Source organism: Oryzias latipes, chromosome 12 (genome assembly GCF_002234675.1).
Source record: "Oryzias latipes chromosome 12, ASM223467v1".
NCBI lineage: Eukaryota > Metazoa > Chordata > Actinopteri > Beloniformes > Adrianichthyidae > Oryzias > Oryzias latipes.
The window spans coordinates 15300761-15328636 of NC_019870.2; the positions used below are offsets into that span (position 1 = coordinate 15300761).

General features: G+C 39.6%; 1 protein-coding gene across 3 annotated transcripts; it reads left to right on the forward strand.

The window, feature by feature from the left end:
• The first annotated feature begins 735 nt into the window (after positions 1 to 735).
• LOC101170530 (roquin-2) lies at positions 736 to 27065 on the forward strand. Of its 3 annotated transcripts, none has more exons than XM_023960698.1 (20): positions 736 to 1299; positions 9661 to 9954; positions 10033 to 10150; positions 10662 to 10895; positions 12305 to 12480; positions 13272 to 13472; positions 13561 to 13693; positions 14372 to 14490; positions 15723 to 15835; positions 15954 to 16256; positions 17347 to 17549; positions 17625 to 17929; positions 18005 to 18151; positions 19410 to 19550; positions 21168 to 21332; positions 21410 to 21656; positions 21740 to 21824; positions 22746 to 22947; positions 23081 to 23244; positions 23366 to 27065. In XM_023960698.1, the coding sequence occupies exons 2-20, from the start codon at positions 9724 to 9726 to the stop codon at positions 23508 to 23510; spliced, it is 3432 nt and encodes a 1143-aa protein (XP_023816466.1). In that variant the 5' UTR covers positions 736 to 1299; positions 9661 to 9723; the 3' UTR covers positions 23511 to 27065. The 3 variants fall into 3 exon arrangements, with proteins under 3 accessions (XP_023816466.1, XP_023816468.1, XP_023816467.1); XM_023960700.1 differs by having other exon boundaries at positions 17628 to 17929; XM_023960699.1 differs by lacking the exon at positions 736 to 1299 and adding an exon at positions 5526 to 5752.
• Positions 27066 to 27876: the final 811 nt, after the last annotated feature.

A 27876-nucleotide genomic window follows, 5' to 3' on the forward strand; every position in this document is an offset into this window, starting at 1 on the left:
AGTCTGATGTGTCAAACTAAAACTGTTAAGTGTCGGCAGCTGAAGCAATTTCAAATTAAAAGCGCAAATCTTCCTTTATGAATATAGTAGCCTCTTTGAATACAGTAGCACAGCATCGGGCACGGCAAATGCCGCCCCCTATGAAGTGCCGCCCTGGGCGACCGCCCACATCGCCCATATCAAAAACCGCCACTGAGGAATGGTCCAATGTTGAAAGAGTGAAGGGTAAATCGGTTCATTTGAAATGAATTGACAGACACATTTTTTTTCCATTTTAAAACACAAAACTTTCTAAAATTGAATTTGAGAAATGCTTATCCACACTGTGACTATTTTGTGTCTTTTATATCATTGGTACTATTGGTGGCTTTAGGATGAAATCGCCCACCATTGCTGAGTGGTCAAGTCCACATATTATTTAATAGGATTACTATCTTGATAAGTTGGGTCTCTTCCAACTGCACTGTAAGCATTTCCTCAGCTTGCAGATATTTGAATTTGGTCAAGTGGATTAACAGTCATTTTTAACTTTTCGGAATTTATGGTTTAAAATTTGTAAAAAAATATTTTAAAAAAATATATATTAAAAAAATAGTCTTCAATTAGATTTTTTTCTTTTTTAAGAAAACAGAATTTGTGCTGAACCTGTGATCTCCTGTGTTCCTCGCGCTTCAAAGCCCCCCGCCCTCCTCGTCCTCCTCCCCCGCGCTAATGTTTCACCTCTCGCGGTCTGTTTCTTTAAAACAAGCTAGCCCACGCCTCGAAAAGCGGCTTGTTCCGGCTTGCCCCTTTACATCTTTTTATCCTTGCTCACAACATTAAAATAGTACCTTCCGAAAGTTACGCCGCTTCGTTTCTGCCAAAAAACAGTTGGACCCCCCCCTCACAAAATCACATTTAAGCCGGAGCAAGAATGATGCAGAGCCGTGCAGCAGCAACCGCAACCGCAGCAGCAGCAGCAGCAGCAGCAACAGCCTGGATGTGAGGTTCAGACACCATCACTGCCGGCGGAGCGATACCACCATCTCTCCTCTGCGTTGACTCGTCAGTTTGGAGGGTGTGTGGCCCAAACGTACCTGAGCGAAAGTGTTCGTCACTTTGGAGCATGAGGCGGAGGATGAAAACGGGACCCGAGGCACCTGTCTGGAAAGCGCTGAAATGAGGGACCCGCTCCTCCATCGGCGACGAGACTAACCCCGGCTGTTTCTCAACTGATGACTTTATTTTCATCCTTTTTAGAAGGGTTCAGCCAGGGCGTGAATATGTTTACTCCGCTGCCGCTCTGGAGTAGCGCCTGAGGTGAGTTCATCAAGAGTGCGCACTATTTACACACGCTCCTCGGGGCCAGATTGACGTGGAGCGCGTGCGACCCCCTGACCAGAGGAGAAGCAGACCCTCTGCCTCGTCTGTACCTAGTGATAGAAATTTGTTATTATTATTATTTTTTTTTTTAGAGATTGAAGTCTGCCTTGCATATTTCAGGCTGCTGCACATGATAAGTGAAAGCATTCAGCGCGTGCAACATGACGTGCTGGTGTCATGGTGGTGACTTGCACCCTCCATGCATTACAGGGAAATATTTTAACACATTTTATAAGTAAAATGAGGTCTACATGAGCTGTTTAAAATTCAAAGTAAAGCCTTGGATTCAAAGTTGAAGTATGCAACAACCTGCCAGCATGGAAATGTCTGTCAACCTGCTGATATAGATACTTTGTTCATCCTGGTGTGCAGAGTAAGGGTGCAATAATCTGATCCTCAGAGGTTTCTAAATCTTCAAGTAGAGACACAAAAAGTAACAACATTACAAGAAATGCAGTTTAAAGCCCCCCCACACACACACACATGGACAGAACCATAATAATAATCCCATCAATACTGATAAAAACAACAGGTGAACATGCATTGTGATCGAGCTCCAATAGTTAATCTATTGGCTACATAAAGGATAACTGATACATATTGCGAATATTTATTTTAGATTGCAAAACGTCACACCTGAATGACATATTTTCTTTCTTGTTATTTTCTTCCAGCTTTTAAAGATTCAACCCCCCCCCCCCTCTCTTACTACACAAAAAGTTCATTTTTGTTGACATTAATAGAAACATTACATTTTTTTTCTCTCGTGTTTAAGTATTGGAGTATTTAGGTTCTTTCATGGTTGTGGTTGAAGTTTTTTTTTTCTACTCAGATGAGATTTTTTATTTTTTGAAACTGTGGGGGTGGTAATCACGTTACGGGTGGGCGGGAAAACATATGTGTGGTAAAGGAAATGAAAATGCTATTTAGCTTTTTTTGTTGACATTTCCACCTGAAATGGTGAAAGTATTGAGTCATTCATGAAGGTTTTCAGAAATACCCCTTTGGGAGTGTGTGTTGGTGTTGCACGTGCTTCTCCAGCAGAATCAGTGGTTGTTATGACAATGCACACTACACTTTTATTAGTTTGTGTTCATCTGTTCTACGACAAGACTGTCATTAATCTCGGTTTCTGGGAACAACTGCTTTTGTCTGCTGGTATCTGTTACGAGCACGCTGTTGCACTCGTGCACAAACTTTATGGCAGTTGTTGTTTTTTTTATGCGGTCACAGTGACAACTTAGAAGGTAATCCCATTTCACTTTCGACTTGCTGCCAGTGCGTCGTGTCTGTCATGATCTCATGTGTGCAGATCTATTTCTGTGTCTTGCCAAAAACATTTTTGGAATGATATGAGCAGGAGTGTTGTCAGTAAAATAAGAAGAACCGGATCGGCTGCACTGAGTCCACATCCCAATCACTGCTGGCAGTGCAAAACCTTTTTACCTGTAGTTTTCTCTGAGACTTATAGTTTGAAACTTTACTAATAAAATAGTAAAGTAAAAAATAGTTTAAAAAAAAAGCAATGATTTGGCCAATAAACTTTCTTGCAAAACTATTTTTCATTGTTGTGCAAGTTACTTCCAGACGATAAACCACTTGTTACAGTTGGTCAAAAGTAATCTAATGTTACTACTTTCTCCAAATTGTAATCTGTTACATGTACATGACACCTATATAGTTTTAAGTTACTTTGTAATAACTGCAAAAGTGGAGTATAATATTCCAAATTTACAACAAGGATTTTTACGTTTAGATAACAATGTACAGTAATTTATTTTTGGAAAAGTGGAAACACATAAAGGATAGTCCTCCAGCTTTAATCAGTTTTGTCTATAAAAGAATTTAGGGCATCTACTTGAAAAAGAAAACAATTACAACACGTAGCTTGTAACACCAGGATAGACAAATGCTGGAACAAATATATTTTTTAGGAAAGCAGGAAATCAGAACCTAAAGAGAAAAATCGTAACAGTATTTTAATTCAAAATGAACTATGAGAAGAAGAAAAAAATGTCTGACCTGGAGCCAAAAAGATTTTGTTCCTGGCTTCTTCTCTCATCAACAAACTTCTCAAGTTCTTCTCACTGCAGTCGAATCATTACATTTCAGCTCGTTGGTCTGTTGTAATACACGCTTCACTACTTGGGTACATCAAAGGAACAAGTAGTACATTTACCGCTCTGTTTTTCTTGCTGCTTTCTGTTTCCTAGTTTTGCAGAAAACACAAATGAAAAATTAAAAAGTTGTCCAGAAATGAGGTAAAATGGAGTGTAAAGACATAATGATGTCATATCTTTGTGCTTCAGAATCATCTTCTATAACTATTCCTGTATTTTAGTAATACTATACTTTAGGATTCTCTTGCAAAGCTAGTTTAAAGATGCAAATTTCATTATTTTTTATTTTTTAGGAGAAATTCAGCTGCTCATAAATAGGCAGAAATGAACCTTCATCAGTCCAGCTGGTCCCCCGATTGTCCCATATACCGTAGATAGATATTGGCTATGTCGGAATTTCTTCACGACTCACTACATAGTGCATTATATAGTGTGTCCGACAATTTGTAGTGGTGTTCTAATCTACAATTCCAAAATCCAGTGCTCTAGAAATTTCCCATAAGTCTCTGCGAAAAACCAGTGTGCCTTAATGCTCACTAGATTGGCGAATATAGACCACAGTGCACTTGTACAGTCTTTACGGAAGAAATGTATTTAAATGTGTTTTTTAAATAAACCATCATCCACCTGACATCGGACGTCATCATCAGAACACAGTAGATTCCTAAATAGTTGCTGTAAAACACTCAAACACTCATAACGATTAGGTTTTCACTTTGGGAAATCAATGACGTCAGTAGTGAGCACAGTGTCTGAATTGCTTTTAAAATCCGGGGCATTACATAGTCCCGCACCATCTATTTTTTTAGAAGTTAGGGATTAGACTGTAAATTTGAACATAGCCATTGTTTTTACGTTTTTTGCCCCTTCCTCCTTCATCGCACTTGAAATACACAAAGCTCAAAGTTCTACCTTAGTTAGGTTCTCTTCTACTCTTTGCTGTCCTGGATTTGTCCTATTTGTTCCATACCAAACTGGGTTAACTTCCAATCAAACCGTTTATAACTTGAATAACTTGCAACAAAACAAAAATATAATACAAAAAATAAAAATGAGCAAAAACATGTATAAAAAAAAGTAGGTATCAGAGGAAGCATTGTAGGAGCTGCGGTACTTCCTGTTTGGAACACGAGAGGGGCGGGGTCTCTTTGTCCAGTTCTCTTATACAGTCAATGGTTTTAACTGACCCTGAAAAGGATGTAACAGGATAAGTGAATGTTTAACTTATCCTCTGGTTAATGCTTAATTTGCAGAACAAGAGGAGGATAGATTTTTTTTAAACTTTTTTTTTTAAGAAAAACATTTTTCTGAAACCTCAGAGTCATGAGTTCCTTTTTAAATGCTGCTTCTTCTGTCCAAACTAACTGAATCCATTCAAATTTACCATAAATTGAAATTATACCAAAGACTTCACAAGCAAAGGCACTTCAGATGCCAACTTTCCAGATTTAGTCTATAAAAACAATGTTTTCTTGTGCGCACACAGAGTGTGGGGGTTAATAGAAGGAGCCGCGTTTCTCCTCAGAAAGATGATAGCTAGCCAACAGTTGGCATAAAGACATAATGCACTCCTCATCCTCCACTAAGGAAGTGGGTGTCTGAGCAGTCTCCCTGCTGGGCCAACACAAAGCCTTCTCTTTTACTATTTTAACAGTCCGATCTGCCATTTTGCCCAGCCAATGTTCTGCATCTGTCACAGAGCGGTCGTAAATGTCCCACGTTCTACATGAGAGTCTCATGAGGAAGTTGTGTGCTGCAGGGATGCACGCCCACCCCTCCTGTCACAAGACTGGAAAGATTTACTGCATGTGACATGCTCACCCACACGCGAAACCATTGACTTGTTCCTGCATTATTAGGATGGTTGTGTCGTTCATTGGTGACCTGACAGGAAGTCTCATTAAATATGATTTTTTGTGGACGAAACTTGAAGTGTAAAAGCTGGACAGCAACAGGTGCAGGGGAGGGAGGGTTGTCAATAGATCAACAGCTGTCTTCCAAGAGTTTGCATGTCCTGATCTGCGTGCAAAGTTTTGGGAAAAAACCCCTCCCCATTCATCTCAACTGAACTAGTTAGATCACATGCTTCCTCACACTTCCTGAGACCCGGGTTCATCTGTGTTGAAATGGCTCTTCTTAGTGCTCCGTTTGAGCTCCGGAGAGAAAAAGACGTAACACTGAAGAGGGGCGAACCTCCAAGGCGCCAACAGTTGGAAGGCTGCACTCGGGCCGGCTGACACCGAACCCAGCAATGCCATGGAAATGATGTGGTGAATATTGTGCATGTTTTGTGTTGTAACGTCTCACATGCTTGCTGTTGGATCTAGGAAATCAAATCCGCCAAACTGCATGTTCTTTTTTTTACTCTTTTTCAGAAAATATAAGGTTTTGAACTCCAGATCCTGAAACTGATTATCTGTGAAGACCTGCAAGATCTTTTATGCTCACAGTTTCCTTTTTTTTCCGTTTGTTTTTGAAAACAGCTTAGTCGGTTCATGTGAGCGGTTTTGTGCAGGCTTTGCTTTCCTTTTAGTCAAATGTGTTCTCGATCCACGATTGGATTTTATTCTTGCCTTTTTGAGAGCTGCCTGCTCCTGTGTGGGTGCCAGCTGTTGTGTTGGTGAGCAGTTTGAACAGATGCAGCAACAGGTGCTCGGTGACTGCACACTGTCAGCAGAAGTTTTTCCTTTTTTTTTTTTGTTTCGCCACTATAGAGATTGAGGGATTATGCCACGATTTTGTAAATGCTTTTATTAATTGGGGTTGAGGCTTGTGTAGGAGGTCAGCATCCCATTTAACTAAGTGTTTCAAGCCCATTTTCTTAACATAAAGGGCAGCAAAATGTAAAAACTAAATTGAGGATGCACAACAACAAAATCTCTGAGTTATTTATAGATTATAGCTACTTAGCATTAGTTGTTGCTTCGTTCGGCTCCAGTTATTTAAATGAAAGCAATACTGACTAAAGTGAAATGTTGATCAGCACGTGCTTTCATTAAAATAGTGAAAACTGTAGTAAAATATGTCATTTTCAGGAGTTTAGTGTTGAGTAAGAGGCAAATAAGGACTTCTTGGTGTGCAACCCCTTCCCCATATTAGTGTTTGCTGCCGTGCTGAACGATTAGGTCTTTTTTATTGTTTTGTTTAGTTTTTTTCACATTTGGAAAATTTGCTTTTTTTCATATAAATTCACTTTTGAGTCAGGTGCGTCAGATGTGTTACAAGACTTTTACGAAATTCTATTAGAAGCAATTAGAAAATTATAAGGAATTGCATGTCCCCCCCCCCCCCCCCCCAAAAAGCTGTTGTTTGTTAATTTCTTTAAACTTCTATGAAAACGGGGGCTGCATCTGGGATGTGGAAGACTTCTGAAGGACAATATCACTGTGTGTTTTGTGCTCAAATTGCAGTTTATTTGACTTAAAATTAAGTAGGGGTTGTGGGATTTGCCACCCCAAACCACATTGCACTGGCCCTATTTGAGTTCTTTTGCTGGTGGTTGGTCCACAGAAGAGTGATCCCACGTCAACCCTTTGGGCTGGGTCCAACTGGGGCCCATGGGAAGAGCCCCAGCCACCAGGCACCTGCCTGTGAGCCCCAACCCCAGGTCTGGGCGACTTAGATTTTCAGTACTCATAAAGGGGTTGTAAACTGTCTTTAGTCTGGCTCGTCACCTAAGACCTGTCTGCCATGGGAGACCCAACCAGGTGCATTAACCATTGACATCTTAGCCCCTTGGATCAACAGAGCTCCGGGGTTATGTGATCTGGTCCGAATGCTTCCTGGTTGCCCCGCCAGGGAGATTTTCTAGATATGTGTCAATGGGCAAAGACCCCATGGAGAATCCACGACACACTGGAGAGACTGTCTCTTAGCTGGCCTGGGAACACCTTAGAGACGAGGAGACTGGAGGCAGTGGTTGGGCATCTTTACCTAGACAGCTACCTCCATGACCCGAACCCGGATGTGCGGAAGAAAATGGATGAATGAATAAAATAAAATAAAAATGCAGCAAGTTTTGTTTGTACTAACCTATATTTGAAATTCGACAAGTTCAAAAATATTTCTTGCAAAGGCAATCGTACTTTCTCCTTGTTATACAGTACTTTGAAAAATAAACTGTTTGTTGTTAAAATCATGAAGCTCTCTGGGTCTGGGTTTAGAAAGTGGACCCAGATTTCCTCTTGGTTCTTAAACTTTCTTGTCTCGTACACCAACAAAACGAAGGTTCAACGGTGGCAGCTGCATGAAGTGTTTGGGAACAAAAGACGGAAGCAAAGAGATAACAGCTTTCCCATCACGTCCAAGGTTTCTGTCTGCGTTTATCTATTCAAAGCTGTAGACATTAACAACTCAAGTTGTGGTTTAAAGAGGGATTCTCCTAATTTCATTATACAGTCATGTTAGGCACGAACGACTGGGATGCACCGCCTTTTTGCGCTTTCTTCTCTGCATACACATCTCTGTTCCAGTAACAGGCTGTATGGTTGGACTGTTAAACATCGGATGGGAAGTCTTGCTTCTCCTTTCCTTTCTGTTGTCGTCGGCACGCAAATTCTAAGCTGGGGCTGACGTTTTCACAGGACTTTCGTGTGTTGGAAAATGAGTAAAGCCTATTCTTTTTAGCAAACTGGACACAATGCTCACAATTAATCTATTTTTTGAGGAATTGAATGGAAAGAGACTCTCAAGTATGTATCCATGCTTAGTTCACTGTTTGAAGTTAACATTTTAATCTGGGTGGCAGCAGATCCTTATATAGTGTTTAATATGATTGCACTAAACAGAATGCACTGAAATGCATTAAAATTAATTCAACTCTCAGAGAATGACTTAATTTTTTTTTAATTATCTCCAATGTTCACCAAAAAAATGGTAAGAAAGAGTTGTAAAAGGATGACTAATTGTGGTGCCAGTAATATAAATCTCTATGAAGCAAGTAAGTTGTCATTATAAATTTAATACTAACTACTCAGGGAAAGTAGGGGTTTTGTATTTTAGCTGTTGGGCACAGGCGTTCTCATTGGTTTATCGTTTTGCTTTTTCATTCCTGTTTGCCAAATCAGACATGCTGTGCATTTTCATTTTACACACCATCCTAAATATAATTTATTGTTCAGATAAAAGGCACCCTCCTCAGTGATTACATCTGTACAGACCCTGTTTGCTGGACTCTGTGGGTGTCATATGGAAAGGCGTCTCCCATAGACCTTTTAGCCACACATCATCAACATGGAGTGCAGATATTTTCTGAAGTGGATAAAAGTACTTCTCTGTGTTAAAACAGGGATGCTAGGTGACGAATGTAATGGGGGACTGACAGGAAAAAAATGGACAAAATAATAACAGACTCTGATCTATTTCCCATGAGATCACTTCTTTCATATTGATCCATTTCTACAAACTTCAGCATTTATTTATAGAGGTGTGCTTAAATAAAAATAAATCAAATAGATCAATCAAATCTTTACCTAAAGACCCACGCTGATCATCTATAGCCATAGTGTTCCAAATGGTCATTAAATTATGATTATGCGGTTTTTAGCCAAAATCTCGGACACAGTTTCTACATAGCAGCAGGAGTTCACTGGAAATTCTGCCTCTGAGTTGTGGGCTAGACCGTTGAAAACAGAGCAACCCCGCCCCCCCTTCCCCTCCCCATTGCCGAGAGCTCGATTCAGGGAGCGTGTGGCCCGTCCAGCGTATTTTCTACATCACAAATATATATGTTCTTCTTCAAATGTCATTTTTTCTTCTGCTTCTGATTCAAATTGATTTGAATAAAGAATTATGAAGAAAAATCTTCCGTCATCAAATGTGACAAGAACATGTTAAAGACCCAAAACACTATTAGGTCTTTAAAATGCATTCATTGGTTTTCTTTTATGGCAATTTGTTGTAGTTTTTGGGGTAAAACAAAAACATTTTGTGAGTTTTTAGAATAAAAATTCATAATTTTACCAAAGAAAGTTTTTTGTTTTTTGTTTTTTTTACAAACAAAAATATTTTAAATGAAAAATTGACAAAGGAATTTTTACTTACAGTATGTGAATAGCAATGCATCAAAAATGTTATCAGACTTTTAACTTGTGGATTGAAATTGAACCTATTTCCGTGTTATTTCTCATCCATCTGCATTTGTCCTTTATAACAAGAGGCGATGTCACTCTTGTTGCAGGTGCACATTGACATGCATTCTTCCTGAGCTGGCCGGCGAATCCCCCTGCGGCTAGGCAGCAGGATGCCTGTGCAGGCGGCCCAGTGGACTGAGTTCCTGTCCTGCCCCATCTGCTACAATGAGTTTGACAGCAGCAGCCACCAGCCCATCAGTCTGGGCTGCTCTCACACAGTGTGTAAGACCTGCCTGCACAAGCTGCACCGCAAGGCCTGCCCCTTCGATCAGACCCCCATCAGCACAGACATCGACCTGCTGCCTGTCAACTGTGCCCTGCTCCAGCTGGTTGGAGCTCAGGTAAGGCTGAGTACACCGGTGGTGACTGGAGAAAAAAGCAAAGCAACTCAAACTCGAAACTCTTCCCTCCACTGTAAGGTCCCTGATGTTCAGCCGGTGAGCCTGAGCACTGCTGCAGAGGCTGGGCACTATGAAGTCTGCAGAGTGTGTGTGGAAGAACTGGCTCTCTACCTGAAGCCCATCAGCGGCACTAAAGGTACTGCATGTGTGCGCGCACTCACAGGATGCTTCATGATTGGCATTTATATATATGTGGAATGAGACTTCACATTTGGCGTGCGTGGGCTGCAGTCAAACTGGCTGCATGGTTTGGCATTTCCTCTTCCCTCTCACATTATGTAGGACGCTGCTGTACTTTAGTGGTAATGGAGAAAAATGAGGTTCTATGTGTGACCTCTGCAGAGAGACTCAGGCAAGTTCAGCCAATTTAAGAAATGTGCAACTTTCGTGATTTTTTTCTGTTTTATCATTTAAGTTTACTGCCATGTCAGAGCTTTGAAAAGCAAAAAATTGACAACTCTGTAGGAGTTTAGATTCAAATCTGTTGGAGCGTCAGAGTCTTTTGAGAAATAGGGCAGTTTGCACTAAACTAAAAAATGTGTTTTTCTATTTAGCATAATCAGAAATATATCAAATAAAAACATATCTTTTAGTAAACTTTCATATATGTGCAGTTTACCTAAAGAGGTATCACTTCCCTACTACAGGTGTGGCGAGCCTGAGTCCGAGCGTGCTCAGTCGGCCCATGCAAAGGAAGCTGGTGACCTTGGTGAACTGTCAGCTGGTGGAGGAGGAAGGCCGCGTGCGGGCGGTTCGAGCATGCCGCTCTCTGGGGGAGCGGACAGTAACCGAGCTCATTCTGCAGCACCAGAACCCCCAGCAGCTGTCTGCCAACCTGTGGGCAGCAGTGAGGGCGCGTGGCTGCCAGTTTCTGGGACCTGGTGAGTGTCTGCTGATGAAAACCAAACTTAAACACTCAAACAAACAACTTTATGATGAATGCAATAAAGCTGTCACAAATGACAAGTGTAAAACAGATATTTGCTGTAGATATGTCATTAAATCACACCATTACGGTGGTTTTTCAGATTAACCTTTGTAAAAGAAGAGGATAATCAGAGTAAAAATCTTTAAAATAATTTTATTTTAATGACCAACTATCATATATGCAATATGAAACAAATTTTAAAAATGAAAACATTTACATAATTACCAAAAAAATAGGAAAATACACACAAAACTTTATATTTTTGTTGAACTTTGTTTAGAACATGGAGTACTTATTTAGGATAAAAACTTTATCACAGATTAAACATTGATTTCTAAGAGGAGCATTTTCCTTGATGAGGAAAAAAGAATAACAAATGCAGCTGTGAAGTTATATGTATTTATTTTTATTTGTAAGAATTTACACACTCTTATACTACAAATGAAGTATTTTAAAATGCTCAAATAGAAAAAAAAAACCCTAACAGGCTACATTTAAAAAAAACATTTTTTGGTAAAGAATTATTTTTTTTATGCTGTAACCTATGGACTTTGCACTATTACATTATAGCTTGTTGTACATTTAGTGGGTAAGATACTCCAAAATTGATTCTAGCTTCTCAATGAAAGACATTTCAGCTTATTTAGGTTAAGCCCAAATCCCCTCCCTACTATTAAACTACAAAAAAACTGTATAGTGCAGAACTATCTAGTGCCCTGGAGTTTTAATGCAATTTGAACACCGTGCTCAACACTTTTAATTTTCTAATGCCAAAAATCATGTGACAGATTTCCAAAAGTAAAACCCTAATAACTGTGAACATTTTACAAGTATTTTATGAATCTACTGTGTTTTGATGATAAAAAAAACTTGGATGATTGATATAAAAATAAATAAAAATAAAAAATGTTCCTCATGAAAAATCATTCAAATGCAATGCATTGTGGTCTATATTAGCCAATCTAGTGAACATTGATGCAGACAGGGTTTACACAGAGACTTACGGGAAATTTCTAGGGCAATTAGACACAACCAGTTTTTGTTGCTAGTTTGTGTTTAAAAATCCTCATTGGCTGTGAGTGTTTCCTCGTCAGACTCGACGCTGATGCTTTTTCCTGGTGTCCTGTGATGATTACTCATAGGGCAGATTCTGAATGGGAAATCATTTCTCATCCTGATAACAAAATGAGTTCATACAAAATTCTGAGGACACCTTTTTATTGTTTTTGCAGTACTGTCATATGCAGCTTCCCCGGTTCTCACCTGAATTCTTCATGTGCGTTTGTGTTTTTTCCTTACTTTCATCCTTCTCGCTTTCATCTCTCGCCAACTCTTCGCCTCCATCCAACCTCTCTTCACCAGCCATGCAGGAAGATGCCCTGAAGCTGGTTCTGCTGGCGCTGGAAGATGGCTCAGCTCTGTCCAGGAAGGTCTTGGTTTTGTTTGTCGTCCAAAAACTGGAGGCTCGGTTCCCCCAGGCTTCGAAAACCAGCATAGGTCATGTGGTGCAGCTGCTCTACAGAGCTTCCTGCTTTAAGGTGTGGACAATAAAACTGGGCCACATCTACACAACAGACCAATGACTACATCTATGCAAGCTCATGTGAACACTATGAACTGATTTTAAGCCACAAAAGCAAGACTTTTCTAAAGCAACTGTTGGTTGATCTCTCAAGAAAAACAGTACAGCAGCTGGAAAATGTGCTCTCCAGTGTTAAAAATGTCCTAAATCCTGCAGCTTCAGTCAGGGCATGGGCTTCTGCACACCCATTTTTAGAGTGCATGTATTTTTGGGCTTGTTATTTGATAACAGACATCACTGGCAGGGTTATTTTCCTGTAGCCTCTATTTTCTCCCTCTGCCCTGCCTCGGCAGCCAAGGTGGCCGACAACGACGGATGAACTCCAAGGACGGAGTTCTGCTTGAGTAATTGCATCTCAGATTATAACTAATGGCTGTTGTGGTTTGTGTGTCGGCGTCCTGTGATGATTACTCATAGGGCAGATTCTGAACAGGGAGAGTCCCCTTTGTCTGATCTGAATTTGAGTTTGTGAGTCTGAGGATGCCACACGCACACACACACACACAGAAATGCACTCTATGGATTGCAAGTGTCACTTTAGGAACCTTCTGAGAGAAAAAAACTTTAATAAATTGTTTGGTCGATTTTATTGAATAGCAGTTGAAAGAAAGCTCAAAGATAAAGCTGTCAGAAAAAGTTCTCATGCATCCATCCCAACGCCTCCTCGTCTCTCCTCCCACTCTCCTCTCTCCTGCTGCGTCTCGTCCTCTTTGTTCTCCCTCTGTGGCCTGGCCTCATCATCATCAGGTGACGAAGCGGGACGAGGACTCCTCGTTGATGCAGCTGAAGGAGGAGTTCCGTAGCTACGAAGCCTTGAGGAGAGAACATGACGCGCAGATCGTCCATATCGCCATGGAAGCGGGGTTACGCATCTCCCCAGAGCAGTGGTCCTCTCTGTTGTATGGAGACCTGGTTCACAAGTCACACATGCAGTCCATCATCGATAAGGTACCACAGTCCACACATGTGTATATGCTTGTATCCATCTTTGATTTCATAAAATCAGAATATCAGACTTCGACCTTATCTTCTGTAGCTCCAGTCTCCAGAGTCGTTTGCAAAGAGCGTTCAGGAGCTGACAATCGTTCTGCAGAGGACTGCAGACCCTGCTAACCTAACAAGCCTTAGACCACATCTAGAGCTACTGGCCAACATAGACCACAACCCAGGTAATCACCCACCCTCAACAGGCTCAAGCACTTCAACAATGTCACTGTTTCTGAATCAAAATGACTAAAAAACTCAGATCTTATAAGTGGATAAATAAAATCAACAGTTAAACAATCATTTTAATGGGGGGAAAAACAAGTAAACATGTTTTTGTTTATTCACTGTCCACTGGAAGTAAGCTTTGCTTTGTAAAAAAAAAGGGGGGGGGGGGTTCTGTTTTTATTGTAAATAACTTTTGGTAGTTTTAAAAACCTTTCAAACTCTTGAAGTTGGAAAGGTTTATGAAAATGAGTTTGTGTGTTTAATAAATGATGGTATGGCATTTTCAAGTTTCAACCTTTTTAGGAAGCCCGACCATCTGTTGACAATTTACATACTGTGGTGTTAGAGCTGAAATTGGATGCACTTTTTATATTTAGGATGACAACTACAGATATTAATATGAAAACGTTTTTTGTATTCACTTTTTCCATTTTTGGAGAACCTTCTGCCTTTATTAAGTACGATAAAGATACAAAAACAGAGAGAAAAATGTCACCAACATGTGGATCTTTAAAGATTTTACTTTAACACACATTGTTTATATGTTTTTTTAGTGTAATTTTCTAAAATTGATGGAATATTTTCGCCATTTTAACACTATTTTATTTTGCCTGCATCTTTCAATCTTAATGCAGATGCCCCCTCGCCGTCATGGGAGGAGCTGGAAAGTGTAACCCTGGCGGTAAAGCTGGTCGTTCACGGACTAGTGGAGTTCACACAGAACTTTAGCAAGAAGAGCCACGACCCCCCACAGGTAAACTGAAGCAGAAAAATGTCCAAATGCTACAAACAACTTTCAAACTAATGAACACTTTAAAATACTTCTCACTTAAAACCCTTCTTGGCTTCTAAGGCAGTTCTAAAGGACAGGAGATGCTGTCTGACCACACCTAATCTCATTTAGATTCATGAGATTTAAACACATGCAGGGTTTTTCCCATTATTTCAGAAACTAGGTTGTGTTTTCTTGCTTCTAAACACTAAAATTCAGGAGCCATAAATAAACTGAGGTTTAAATAGTTTAAATGCCCTTTTTTGAAGTATTGGTTTTATTTTGAAATATTATTTATGTGATCAATAATGGAAAAAGTTTCAGTCTAACTTTACTGTAAAAAAAGTGAGCAGGTTCTATATTATTATTATTTTTATTTTTTTTGCTCTTTATTTTGATAAAGACAGGAAGTAATATGAGTTTTGCAGCAACCTTATCTCTTTTTAATAACACTGGAAACCAAATATATTGGATTCAGAGTGGATGACTTACATCACATAAGTGGACTCTTAACAGCTTCTCAGGCTGTGAAGTCGCTGTACAAAATGAGAAGAAATGTTCAGGTACTAAAAAATGTTTTTTTATACAGCTCAAATGTGATATATTTTATTTTAGTAGAAAACGATTGGTGAAATAAAACCCTCCTGAATATCAACAGCTCTAAGAAAAAGTTTTCAATAAAATTTTAGTTGAGTCTGACTACATATAAAATGAAAATTCAATACAGATTTGCTTTACTATCCATACGCTTCACAAAAACGGATGGAAATTGCAACTTCACATTAGCAGCATGCACTTTTAGACTGAGTTGAAATAAAAGTTGTTATTATATAGGCTTATATAGACTCACCAGTTCTGTGGTGACTGCATGTTCTTACTACTGCTATTGATAGTCTAATAAAATATTTAAGGACTCGACTTCTAACTATGCTGTGCCACAAAATTACTTGACTTTGAAATATTAAAAAATAAACTAAAGATGACATTTTAGGCAAAAATGAATTAAAAATTAAAAAAAAGAAAGATGCTGAAGGAACTCCAGACTTATCCAGTGCCTGCACTCCCTCACTGGTGTAGTTAAAGAGTTAAACCAGCCACAGGGTAAGGATGTAGAAGGCCTGATGGTTATGTAATGTCAGATAAAATATTGAAATACTACGATTAATTTTCAGGACTGTGCGGGTAATTTGTGTCGCATTTTTGTGGATTTGTAGCCTCAGGCCAACAGCAAGTACAAGACCAGCATGTGCCGAGATCTTCGTCAGCAGGGAGGCTGTCCTCGAGGAACCAACTGTACATTTGCACACACACAAGACGAGCTGGAAAAGTGAGGGTTTTTTCATTTTACAGCATAATCAAATTCTGAATTTCTCCTATTTGTATAATCATAAATATCTCATGGAGCATTCTGAGCGTGTCCTAAGCTTTGTCGCCTTCTCGTGCAGATTTCGACTGAGGAACAAGAAGAGCAGCTGTGTGGGTCGTGCATTCCCTCTCGCCCCAGGTGTGATGAATAAAACATTCTCGATGGAGGCCGGCATCCACACCGACGTATCTGCAGGGGTGGGGTCGGACCTGAAAGGCACGGCGGAGAAAGCAGGGGCCAAGATGGAGGGGGTTCCTGGTCTGGCTCACCAGTCCCTGATCTCCAGAGGCACGGACAGGAAGAGACCCGTGCCAAACGGAATCAGCGGCGGGGGTAACGGGGTACCAGGAACCAACAGAGCTTCAGCAGGATCATCCGACCCGTATGTTGACCATTGTTCTTATTTTACTTGCTGTCGGCATCTGCTTCATTTTTGTAGTTCCAGCCCTCAATCTTTTTTTATTTTAATCTTAATCCTTAATCTTCAACATGCATTGAGGATTACGCCTCACTTGCATGATCATTTATATTAATCCAGTCAAAATCTAGAAGCTTCCAGATGTGTGGACTTACTTCCACTGTGTCTTTGTACATTTTTGTCCAGGGTTGTTTTTATTTTGTGGGGGTGGTTTAACCTTAAACTGCAAAAAGAGGTCTCCTAAAAATAAGAAAAGAACACAAGAAGAGATTAAAATGATCTGTTCATGAACCAAGTCAATTTTACCCTATAAGAAATTGTGTAAGATATCAAAATTTCGAAACAAGGAGTTCCAAACATGTAGAACAAAAGCTAACTGTTTGATAGAATGACATAATTAAATGGTATACAGCCCAATAACAAGTATTCTTTGCTAAGCAAATGGTTTGTATTTTTGAGTTTTTATAAACCTAATTGTAGTTTATTTAGATTACAGTGAAAAAATGACTAATTTTACAACAAAACATGAATACGATCTTAGTACAAGTAGTTCAAAAATCCTTATAAAATCTAAAATTAGCACTGAAATCTAAATTTTTGTCTAAAAACAAAAAGACAATGAATGCCAGTCTAACTTTACAACATTTTAATAAATTTATTAATAAAATCTTTAAAATTGAGCCATAATTTTGTGCAATTTGAGTTTTTTTTGTCTTAAATTAAGTTTTTCTATTGTGAGGAGTTTGGAACATCTTCAAAACTTGTGATATATAAACTTGTGAATATAAAGTTTGAATGAACTAAAAGCGTAGGACTTCCATAATTTCTGCCTCTAATTCCTGACCAATGAGTGGATAGATTTTTAGTCACGTGGTTTTGTTTACAAGCTTTAGTGTGGAAAAGGAAAGTCAGGACTCGATCCGGACAAATGAAGGGTTTTTTTTCTGGTCTGAATACATCCTAAATCAAAGTTTTACATTTTTGTAAGTATCAAATAGTTTGGAGTGGAGCCGGATTGACTGTCTCTCTCTTTCTCTTGGTGTTTGTCTCTCAGGAAACCCGCCTCCCCTCCCGGGACGCCGGCCAGCCTCTCCTCCTCGTCCTCCCCGTTGAGCACAGTGGGCCGTGTTGAAAGTGGTGCTCCTTTACCCCGCCACGGCCACTTTATTCTGCCTTCATCACATCCGTCTCAGGTGTCCGAGCTGTACTACCAAGAGCCCCATCCTGCCTTTGACACAGGCCACTATCAACCAACCTGTGAGTCTTTCTTTAGATTGTTGAAACTGAATAGAAAATCAGAAAAAAGGTAACGCTTCTGATGTTCCTCTCCAGCAGGTTCCTATTATCAATCTTCTCTTCATCCTCCTCACAAGCCTTGCATGGCCCGCTTCCTCCGGTCGTCCAATGTGCCCGAATCTTCCCTGCCTCCATCCATGGGTCCTTCACACTCTCTTTATCCCAACGACCCTCAGGCGCCACACTCACCCACTTCTACAGGATACCCTTTGCACTCGCCCAGAGACCGAATGGGAGCGCCTGTGTTCCATTCCCACCCTGGGCAGCCTCAGTATGGGCCTATGGCCCACACCGGTGTCTACGCTCCGCTCTATGACAGCAGAAGAGTCTGGAGACCTCAAGTGAGCCAGCGGAACATCAACACGCCAACACAGAACTCTGCAAATGTGTGACTGATCCATTGATTCCTGTTTCAGCTGTACCACAGAGAGGACCCCAGGAGTAACTCTCTGCCTCCAGAGGTGCTGCACTCTTCTGTGTACCAGCCTCCGCTCAGGGAGAGATTCAACTCTCTAGACAGCAACTACTGTTCTGGATCTGAACACCGCACAGGGCTACACAGGGTGTGTAGGAAAAAAAAAAACACAAGGAAAATATTCATGTTTTATTGCCAGATCTTCAGTGATCATCGCCTCACTGAAACTCTTTAAAGTCCCACTCCGATCCCCTTTTGATCTATTGTAAAAGCCTATATGGTCCTATAATTATGGTTACGCCCCCTTTCCATTATCTGCCTGTTTACACTCTCTCCTGCGAGCTTACAGCCCCTCACAACCCCAACCTAACATTACCGGTGCAACAAAAATGGCAAGCAATATTGGAGCTATCCAGCCTTGAAGTTTGGAGCCAGATGCCAGCTCAGACCAGGAAAACAAAGATGTTAATGTAATTATGTGTCTACAAGCGGATGCATCAGAATTGAGCGAAGCAGGGAGCTTGTCGTTTGCTGTAGTAGCTTCTATCTCACACATACAAGTTTTTTTCCAGCTGCATTTTTTTGTCTGCTCCTGATTCACACATTAAATTAAGAAAGACATGCAATTTTAAGCTTAATTGTCCTTATAAATGAGAAAAACATGATTTCTTTTCAGAGTGGGTCTTTAAAAGCTCATTTAAATCCTCTTAGGCTGTCTATAGGATGTTTTTATTCATGACAGACACACTGAGCATCACTGCCGAAGTCTTTTCCACGGCTTTTGCTCCACTTTCTCTTGTTTCTCCCACACACCCTCCCACCTTCCCTCCGCCTCCCTTCCAGTCACACAGTTACAGTGTTGGCTTTAATCTCGGCTCTTCATGCGGGAAAGTGGGAAGACCGCACCGTGCTGGACTTCTCCCACTCACTTTTCTCTTCCTCACTTAATTGTTTTTGAGAAAGTTCTCTTTACAAAGAGAGCTGCATCAGAAATTATACCTGAAAGTCACACTTTTTAAAAACAAATTCTAAATATGAGAGTGGATAAATGGAAAATAAAAAAGTACTGTGAAAAAAGACATAATCAGAAAACGGTTGAATATTTTTGATATAAACATTTTGAATATACAGAGTAGTCCATTATTTTTGCAAAATATGGTATGAAATATAAAAGAGTGAGAGGTAATTCTTTTGTAAGGCTGTGCTTCAGAGAAAGCACAGTGCTTGTTTGTGTTTCGACCTTTAAATCCCGTCTGGATTCAGAACTAAGGTGCAGCTGACAGCATTACTCATGCATCTGTCCTGCACTTGAGTTGGCTCACTTCACCGAACAGACAAATTTGTTGAAATTTGAGCTGCACTAATGTGATTTCTGCTCTCTCCCTTCTCCCTGACAATTCTTGCAGGACTATAGCCGTGTTCCTCTGGGCTACGAGGATCTGTTCAGACGGAGACACGAACAGTGGGCACACCACCACCACCACCATCACAGCGCCAACAGGCCCTCCCAGTCTTCCCCCATCTTCGCCATTGATTTTGGAAAAGAGGTACAAAACCAGATCGTTTGAGGACATTGCTGCCGTTTAGAGCAGAGGTCATTCACAAGGCAGCGTGGAGTCATAGAACTGGGTTTTACTTTAACCAGTTTTTTTCTTGTGCCAAAACGCTTTCTGCTCTACCCAATGCGCTTTAAGTGAGAGATAGTTGCTTAGCAACTGGTAGAAGATATCTTGCAATGCATAACTGCGGCATGTGTGGGTGTGTGTGTGCGGAAAGAGTTATACAGGAAAAAATGAGACTTAACCAAGCAGCAATTCCGAGTTTCACTTCTGCTTTTAGATGTGAAAAACATGCCGTGTATTACAAACACATCAACTACAACTTTCAAGTTATTTGTGCAGTCTTGACTGAATATTTCACTCTACAAAAAGAAGTTAGTGAGAGATTTTTTCAAAATGTGGATTCAGATAAAGATCTCTGCAGAGTGCATGCTAGTTTGTACAGAAAGAGGTTCAAATAATTGATTTTAAAAATCCAAGCTTTTGTTTTTTGTGTGCATTTTATTCCTCAAACAAAAACCATCCGTTTTAAATGCGAGTGGACTGAGACCACTGGTTCAAAATAGAAACGAATGAGAAAACGTTACAAAGCAGCAAATGCATCAATTTAAAAAAAAGAAAAATACTCTAAGTTACGAAAAATGACATTTTTTGGAATAGTATTTATCCAATTTATTTATTATTAAGTATAAATGCAAAACACTTATTACTAGACCTTTTTATACAAATGCACACCTAAAAAAGGGAAGTTATATTTGTACTTCCCATATAGTTTTTACTTCCTGTTGTCTCTTGTTTTACAAGTTGCATTCTAAAAACAACCAGAACCACAAACAGAACCCACAAAGTAGTCAACTTTATTTTTAACGATAAGTACAGATGCTTTAGGGCAGTTAAACTTCTCACTACACACTTTTCTCACACAGACATAAATATTTTCACACTTGTTTAAACTCTCAGTTTGAACTTTTATAGAAAAATGAGTCTAGTATTATAGAATGATAAGAAAGACCTGATCACAATGCAGATTGATGTAGATTTGGCAAACTGAATGCATTCTGCACAGGAGACGTGACACAAAGGAGTTTGACTGACAATGCTTCAGCCGATCACAACACAATACATTGAAAAGAGTTAAGGAATAAAAAAATTGCGCCACAAAAAAAATCTGCAAAACAGTAGATTGCGAAAGGGCACATTATGCCTCAATTTTTTTTGACAAATAATTGATGTTTTGTCCCAGACTTTAGTCATCCTACAGAAAACACCAACCGTCAAATAAATCCACACAAATGTCGGTAAAAAGGACTTAAATGTAATCAACTTTTCATATGTACAGATGCATCTTACATCTGAGATTCAATTTTTCTGATGATAGTCCTTCCAAACTCTTACAGGATACCTGTTTATACGGTTAAACAGAATAATAATGTCTACTCAACGAATCAACTAAGTGGTTTTTAACACCTTCCGTGTTCTGTAATGTCTTATTCATAAACTAAATGAAATCCAGTTTTTGTGTTTGTGCAGCGTACTTTGGTGAAATAAGTTCATGAAAGTAAAGAACAGAAACATGTTTTTTCTTGCACCACGTGTGTCTTTCAGCATGTTGAAGGTGGTGGAGGTCAGTGTGTGGGGTGCAGATTCAGAGGTGAGGACAGTCTGGCTCACTACTCTCCTTGGTCCTGTGGCTCCGTTGGACCCTGTCGGAGTCCCTTCGAGCCTGAAAGTCGTGCACATGCGCCGGCTCATTCCTGCTCAGAACGCTCAGTAAGAAAGCCTCCAGCGCATCTAAAGAAGAATGTTTTTTTCTTTTTTTCTTTTATCTGTTTATGTTTCCCACGCAGGACTTGGACAATCCTGAAGGAGGAGGTGGTGGCGTCAATGGAGTTGGGAAGAGATGGCTGCCTTCCTTGGATCATTGCCGGCGGTTGAAAGATGAGGATCCCATTATTCCCTTTAGCGAGGGGCCGATTATATCGAAGTGGGGTGCTATTTCAAGGGCGTCCCGCACAGGATACCACACCACTGACCCGGTTCAAGCCACCGCCTGCCAGGGCAGGGCCAGCAGCACCACACCGGTCAACTTTAAAGGTAGGAAAAAACATACAGAGCAAATGTATGAGAAAAAAAATACAATTTTGACATACAACACACTTTTCTTTTGTCTTTTACAGATTACAACCCCCGCCTGGATCACGGTGAATACAAGTGGAGCTCCAGGGGCTCCGATTCTTCCAGCCACTCCAGCTTCCTTGAGAGGTATCTTTCAGTTTAGAGCATTTACAACATGTATAGACTCACAAAACCACACATATATAGCTGGATTGCTTTCATTTTCTTAAATCATACAAACATTTTTAGGGGAATTCAATATATTGGATGAACTGATCTCTGCTCGCTATTGTATACATCCTTCTAAAATGAAGTCACAGTAAGAAAAAGTCAATATTTGCTAAAAAGCTGATGAACAGTGCTAGAAGGATTCTGAGAAAGCAAAGGGCATTAGCAAACCTTCAGAAATGTCACTTTAATGTTCTTTTCCTGACAGCACTGAGTTTGCAGACGGATATGGATTAGAACGTTTTTTTTTTTAAGCTATTGTAAAACATTCCCAGTGGTCTTTAAATTGTGATGATGCCATTTTTAGCCAAAGGGAAAAAAACCTGTGTCATTTTCTATACTTTCTGCAGAGTAGCAGTAATCCATTGGAATTTTGTCTCTAAGTTGTGGGCGGGACTGTTTGCCCAGAGCAACACCAACCTTTCCTCTCCCCATTGCTGAGAGCTCTCTGTTTACATGCTCTCTTTCTAGCTCACAGTCCCTCACACCTCCAGCCAAACACTACCAGTGCAACAAAAATGGGAATATTAGAACTATCCAGCCATACAGTTTTGAGCCAAAAGGCCAGCACAGTTGAGGAAAATGAACGGCGGAGACGAACGGGGACTTGTGGCACTGTATTTTTTTTGTCTGCTCCTGTTTCATAATGATTTTGATTCATAATGATTTGAAAAGAAAAATACTGCAAAATGCAATCATATATGTTCTTCATCATCAGAAAAAGACCACAAGAACATGAAAAACAAGCAAAAAAAACTTCATCGGAGTGCGTCTTTAAAGCAACAGAATTAATGCAAAGTTTGCTGATTTAAACATGAATCCATGGTCGGTGCATTTCAGTGAACATCTGTATGCATCCGACCTGCACGGCAGTCGAACGTCAGTCAGCAGTGGAGACAAAAACCTGTGCGACCTGAAAGTCCATCAGACTCCCTTCAGTCACACGAGGGACGAGAGTGAACTGGACCCAGACCGAGATATCGAGCTAGAACTACGCGCACTAAACATGGAGGACTCGGAACCCCAAGACGTCAAATCTCAGGTGGTGTTTTTTTCCCCCCCAAAGTGTTGATATTTTTTTTTTTTTTAATTCACTTGATTTTGTCTATGTGGCGTGAAAACCTTAAAAAAACACATCCAGTCTCATTGAATCCAAGTTCCTTTTTCTCTCTCAGGAGTCTTTTGATCTGGCGAGCCCACAATCTCAGGATGCTGCCCACCTCCTCCCATCTCCCTGCTTATCCCCCCTCCTTTCATCCCCTGCAGCGGAGCTCCCCCAAACAGAGGATCCAGTGACAGAAAAGATGAATGCCCATAAGCTTAAAAAGATGGCTTTTAGGTAGGTTGCCACGGCAACCATTGTTTTACAGGGACTGTGTTGGGTTATTTTCTCACTTGAACATTTTTTGAATAAGTAGGTGATCTACTTAGTCCATTTTTCTTCCTTCTTTCTTTTCCAGAAAGTCTCTGTCTCCTGGAGGACTGGTGTCAGGAGGGTTAGGAGTCGGGAAGCTGGTGCTGAGGACTGGACCTCCTCAGCTTGGCGATGTGACCAGACCCTGTCCTGAAAAAGCTCCAACAGAGATGCTGCTCAATAGAAGCTGAACAGATCTCTTAGTCTGGCCTTTCCTAAGCCAGAGCTGAGTCGCCTGCCTACAACCAGACCCTGGTTCAGTTCTAGCCTTCGTAAATATCGGTCATGACTCTCAGTGACATGATCAAAGATCCATCCCAATGTGAAGGAGAATACGTTTAGTCACGTTTTATGCTGACTCGTTAAATTATTTGCAGTTAAGAACTGGTTGATTCAAAAGTAGGTTAAAATGTTTTTACTATTATTGTTTACTACACAAATTCACAGTTTACCAGTAAAGTCTTTCTTTTTATTTAGGTTTAACTCAATTTAGGTCTTTGCAGGTATCTTTAGGTCACAATAGAGTTAATTTCTATTGGTCCAGTGTTTATTTAGGTCCTTTGCTTATTATTATACAGAATAAAACAGAGTTTAGATTCCATCTTTTTCATAAAAATAGTTTTTATTTACCCCATGAAAAGAACATTTTCTTCTAAAACATCTTCAAACATTCTATATAAATTTATTTTAAACCAAAAAATGAATAATCGAAAATATTACCTCTTTAAGTTTACATAAACACCATAGGGTTGCCATGTGTTTTTTCAAAGTAACAATTTACACTTGAGTCAATTGCTTATTCTAAATTAGATTTGAGCTTTTCAAATGGTAACATTTATAACTTAAGGAGACAGTGATTAATAAATATTCACATAGTTATTTTTTTAGCTTCATTTACAATTTTCAATTTTCTTCTCAAATATTGCTTCCTTTATTTAGTTTGGATCATTTAAATGCAGGAATCCAGATTAAACTCCACTTTAAACAAAAATTAAAACCCTAAGCGATTGCCTTAATAAAACTCTTGTGCCACAGTCTTGTGACTGTGACATTTTTAAAGCAACACAAACAATCCACCTTTACCCATGTCATGTGTGGTGCTTCCATTAAATTCTTTTTTTCCACAAAAAAAAAAACAATTCTAAACTATAGAAGTCACTTTGTAAAAAGGAAAACACAAAACCACCGCAAGACATTTCTGTTTTTAATGTGGTGATCATCAAAAAAACCTGTTCTACGATGAAGTCTGCATTCCACCAGTGGATATCATGACACAAAGACTCGGCCGTGAACCTCATGTGGGAGCCATCATTCACCTCTGCTAGTCACATATCAAGCAGAAGCAACGTTTCTTTAATTTTTCTCTACAAATATACCAGATTTTTAAAAATCTTTTGAAGCATAAGTTGTCAAGGCGCACTCTGAGCTGTTTTGGCAGCCGCTCTGCACTTGTTCTGGTATGGACACTTTAGCCGATGGCTCATGGAAAGTTCACTGTCTGAAACTTTTTATTCTTGTTAAAAACAAACTTTAGCTTTGTTTCACCTGTGTTCTTTTTGGCATTAATGTTATCCCTTAAACTCAGCTCTGAAAATGTCCTTTTTTAAATCTATGTATTTACTTCTTCATGCTGTCCATCACACTCCAGTATTTAAAGGTAAAGTTACAACCATTTATTGTTCTGTACTGACTCCAAACCTTTGTGTTTATCTTGTTTTTAGCATCTCTGACTTCTGGGAAGTTAAGTGTCAAGGTTTGGGTTCGGGTTAGAAAAACAAAACCTAACAGAGTTTTTGTACGATTCCAGTCTTCGTCTGCCGACCATCAGATGTTCGGTCATCTATACTGTGTGATCCACCAGAGCGTGCCTCGCTGTACGTTTTTTTTTATTTTTTCAGGCTACTCTAACTGCAGGGTTGATTTCCATCCCGCTGTGCCAAATTTCTCACTTAAGGAGAAAATGTAAACACAAAAATTTAAATCTATATCTGAAATTAAGAAAGGAAGAATGAGGAGTCTTTTTTTTTTAGCTGCCATCTTAAAGTGGCTCAGTTGCTGTTTTTTGTTTTTATTATTATTATTGCTGCTGTTCCTTGTATTGCTCTTAGAAATGTCTTGCAGGGTTCACTTCAGACTCTGAAAGGCCAGAGCTGGTGCAGGTGATAAACTGCACCCAGTGTTAAAGATTAACTCTGCTATCCACTGGCATCCTGCTTCTGTTTACAACTTCACCTTTGAAGTGCCAAGTTGAACAATACAATCAGTCCCTGCGGTTCTCCTACACCCTGTCATATTCCTTACCTGTAAGCTGGAAGGAAAGAGGAGTTCTTCTCCTGTAATTCTGCTTTGTTCCACTAGAGGAGGCCAGATTGCTGTCTGTGTTTCTCACTCAGGGAAGATTTCATTTGCTCAGCTACCTTGCCTTTTCATCCACTCATATTTCTGTTACTCCACAGACTATTTTATTCAAGGGTTTATCTTTTTTATTTTCTCTTTTCAGCCAACGCCTCACTGTGCTCAAAGGTTCTATTGTGTTTTTGCCTCAATCAGTATCAATATCAGCTTTGCTGCTAGTGTCTTGACAAGGGCTGGACACATACCAGCGTGTATGTAGAAACAGTATTGTAACTATTGACGTAAAGTCAAAGTCACCCCCCCCCCTTCCCATACGTACACACATTCTTTAAGAAGTGTGTATGGCGCTCTGCTGTCGTGGCTAAATGCACTGAACAAAATTCCACCCCACTCACTGCCAGCGAGCGCCCCCGAATACCCCCGTCCTTTGAGCATCCTGTATCGTGCATGCAATATAGTCCCTCTTGTGATTGCGGAGGAGTACGGACGATTCTGTAGTTGTGATACAACACACCCAGCGCTGTTAAGAGTTCTGCACATGCCCACTGTGTGGCCACGTCAAGTGCTGAAGTTTGCTTGCAGCATTTTAATTGCTCGCTCATGAAACAGATTTATTGTTTGATAGAAATGATATTGTTCTTACTATTTAAACCACATTTGGTTGTTGTTGTATTTTTCTTTCTCACTATATTCTTGTTTACTTTTAAGTTTATTGAAACTGTTTTTTATTATTATTACTAGATGGGAAGTGTCTAGTTATTCTATATTATATGGAGAAAAAAAGGCTTGTTTGTGTAACAGGATGAACTGATGTTTTTTGACTATTCATGTCTGTATTAGACATTTTGATTTGCAAATCTATTGTTCGATTGAAATGTATATGAACTTTTATGAGATGGTACACATCTGTCATTGTATACAGTCTGGCACCATCATTAGATGGACTTATAGTATTAATGCTCATTTGTACGACCTCTTATAATCCAATATATTTAAGTATTTAAATTACTGGGACAGCTGTTTAATGTTTTGAAACAAGGAAAGTGCAATCCTTAAGAGACAGTATATCAAACGTCCCAAAAATGTAATAAAAATGTTATGTATTCCATTTATTTCCTTGGAAATATCAATTTGTGAAAGGTTTCCCTTTTACTTACTGTACTGCAGGACTGGAGTAAACTCACGGTGATGATGATTTATGTGTTATTAATAATAGATAAAGCTGTTTGAGCTTTGTTTCATTGATTTGTCTGTATTTTTTTGACTTGTTTAGCAAGATTACATTGGCCAGCAGACACTTGGCCGAGCAGCTGTCTGCTTCTGTATTGCACTGAAAGAGGAAGTTTCAAGCAAACTGAGTTGCATGCTTTAATAAATTTGAAACAACAGTACCTCTTTGTGTGTCTTATTGATTATATTGGCGTATTTTTGAACAAAAACTGAGTAACAATAATGCAATCGTCTTAAACCCATTACTGAGGATAACAGTAATGTCAAAATTATTTAAAAACAGAAAACCTTTTTTAAAGAAGTAGGGAAAAATGGCAAAAACCCTCTAAAAACTACTTTAATTGGTAACATTGATGACTAAATCCTAAAGGATTTACTATTGACTCATATTTGTGGCACATTTGTAAACCAAAGTTATTTTGACAGTTTAGTACTTAAGTGAAGCTACAAGGGAGTGTGATCATATGAGCCTTTGTCTTCTGTTGCAAAAAATAAGTCCAATGTTTAAAATCTTTTTTGTACTTAAAGTCCCACTCTGATCACCTATCCTAAAAGCATTCCCAGGGGTCTTTTAATTATTATGATTCACTTTTTTTAGCCAAAATTAAAAAAACTGTCATTTTGGACATTGTATCTGCAGAGCGACAGGAGTTCATTCGAAATTCACCTCTGAGTTGTAGGTGGGACTGTTGGTGCAAAGTAAGCCCACCCCTACTCCCCGTTATCCATCTGTTTACAGGCTATCCTCCTCACAACCTCAACCTAACATAACGGGTGCAACAAATTGGTGAGCAATAATGGAGCTATCCAGCCCTAAGGTTTTGAGCCAGATGCTAGCTCAGACGAGGAAAATACAGATGTACATGGATGTAGTCGTCTACAAATGGATGCATCACAAATGACCAATGTAGGAGGTTTTTCAAACTGCTTGGTTTTTTTTTTACCTGCTCCTTATTCAGCATTATTTGATTT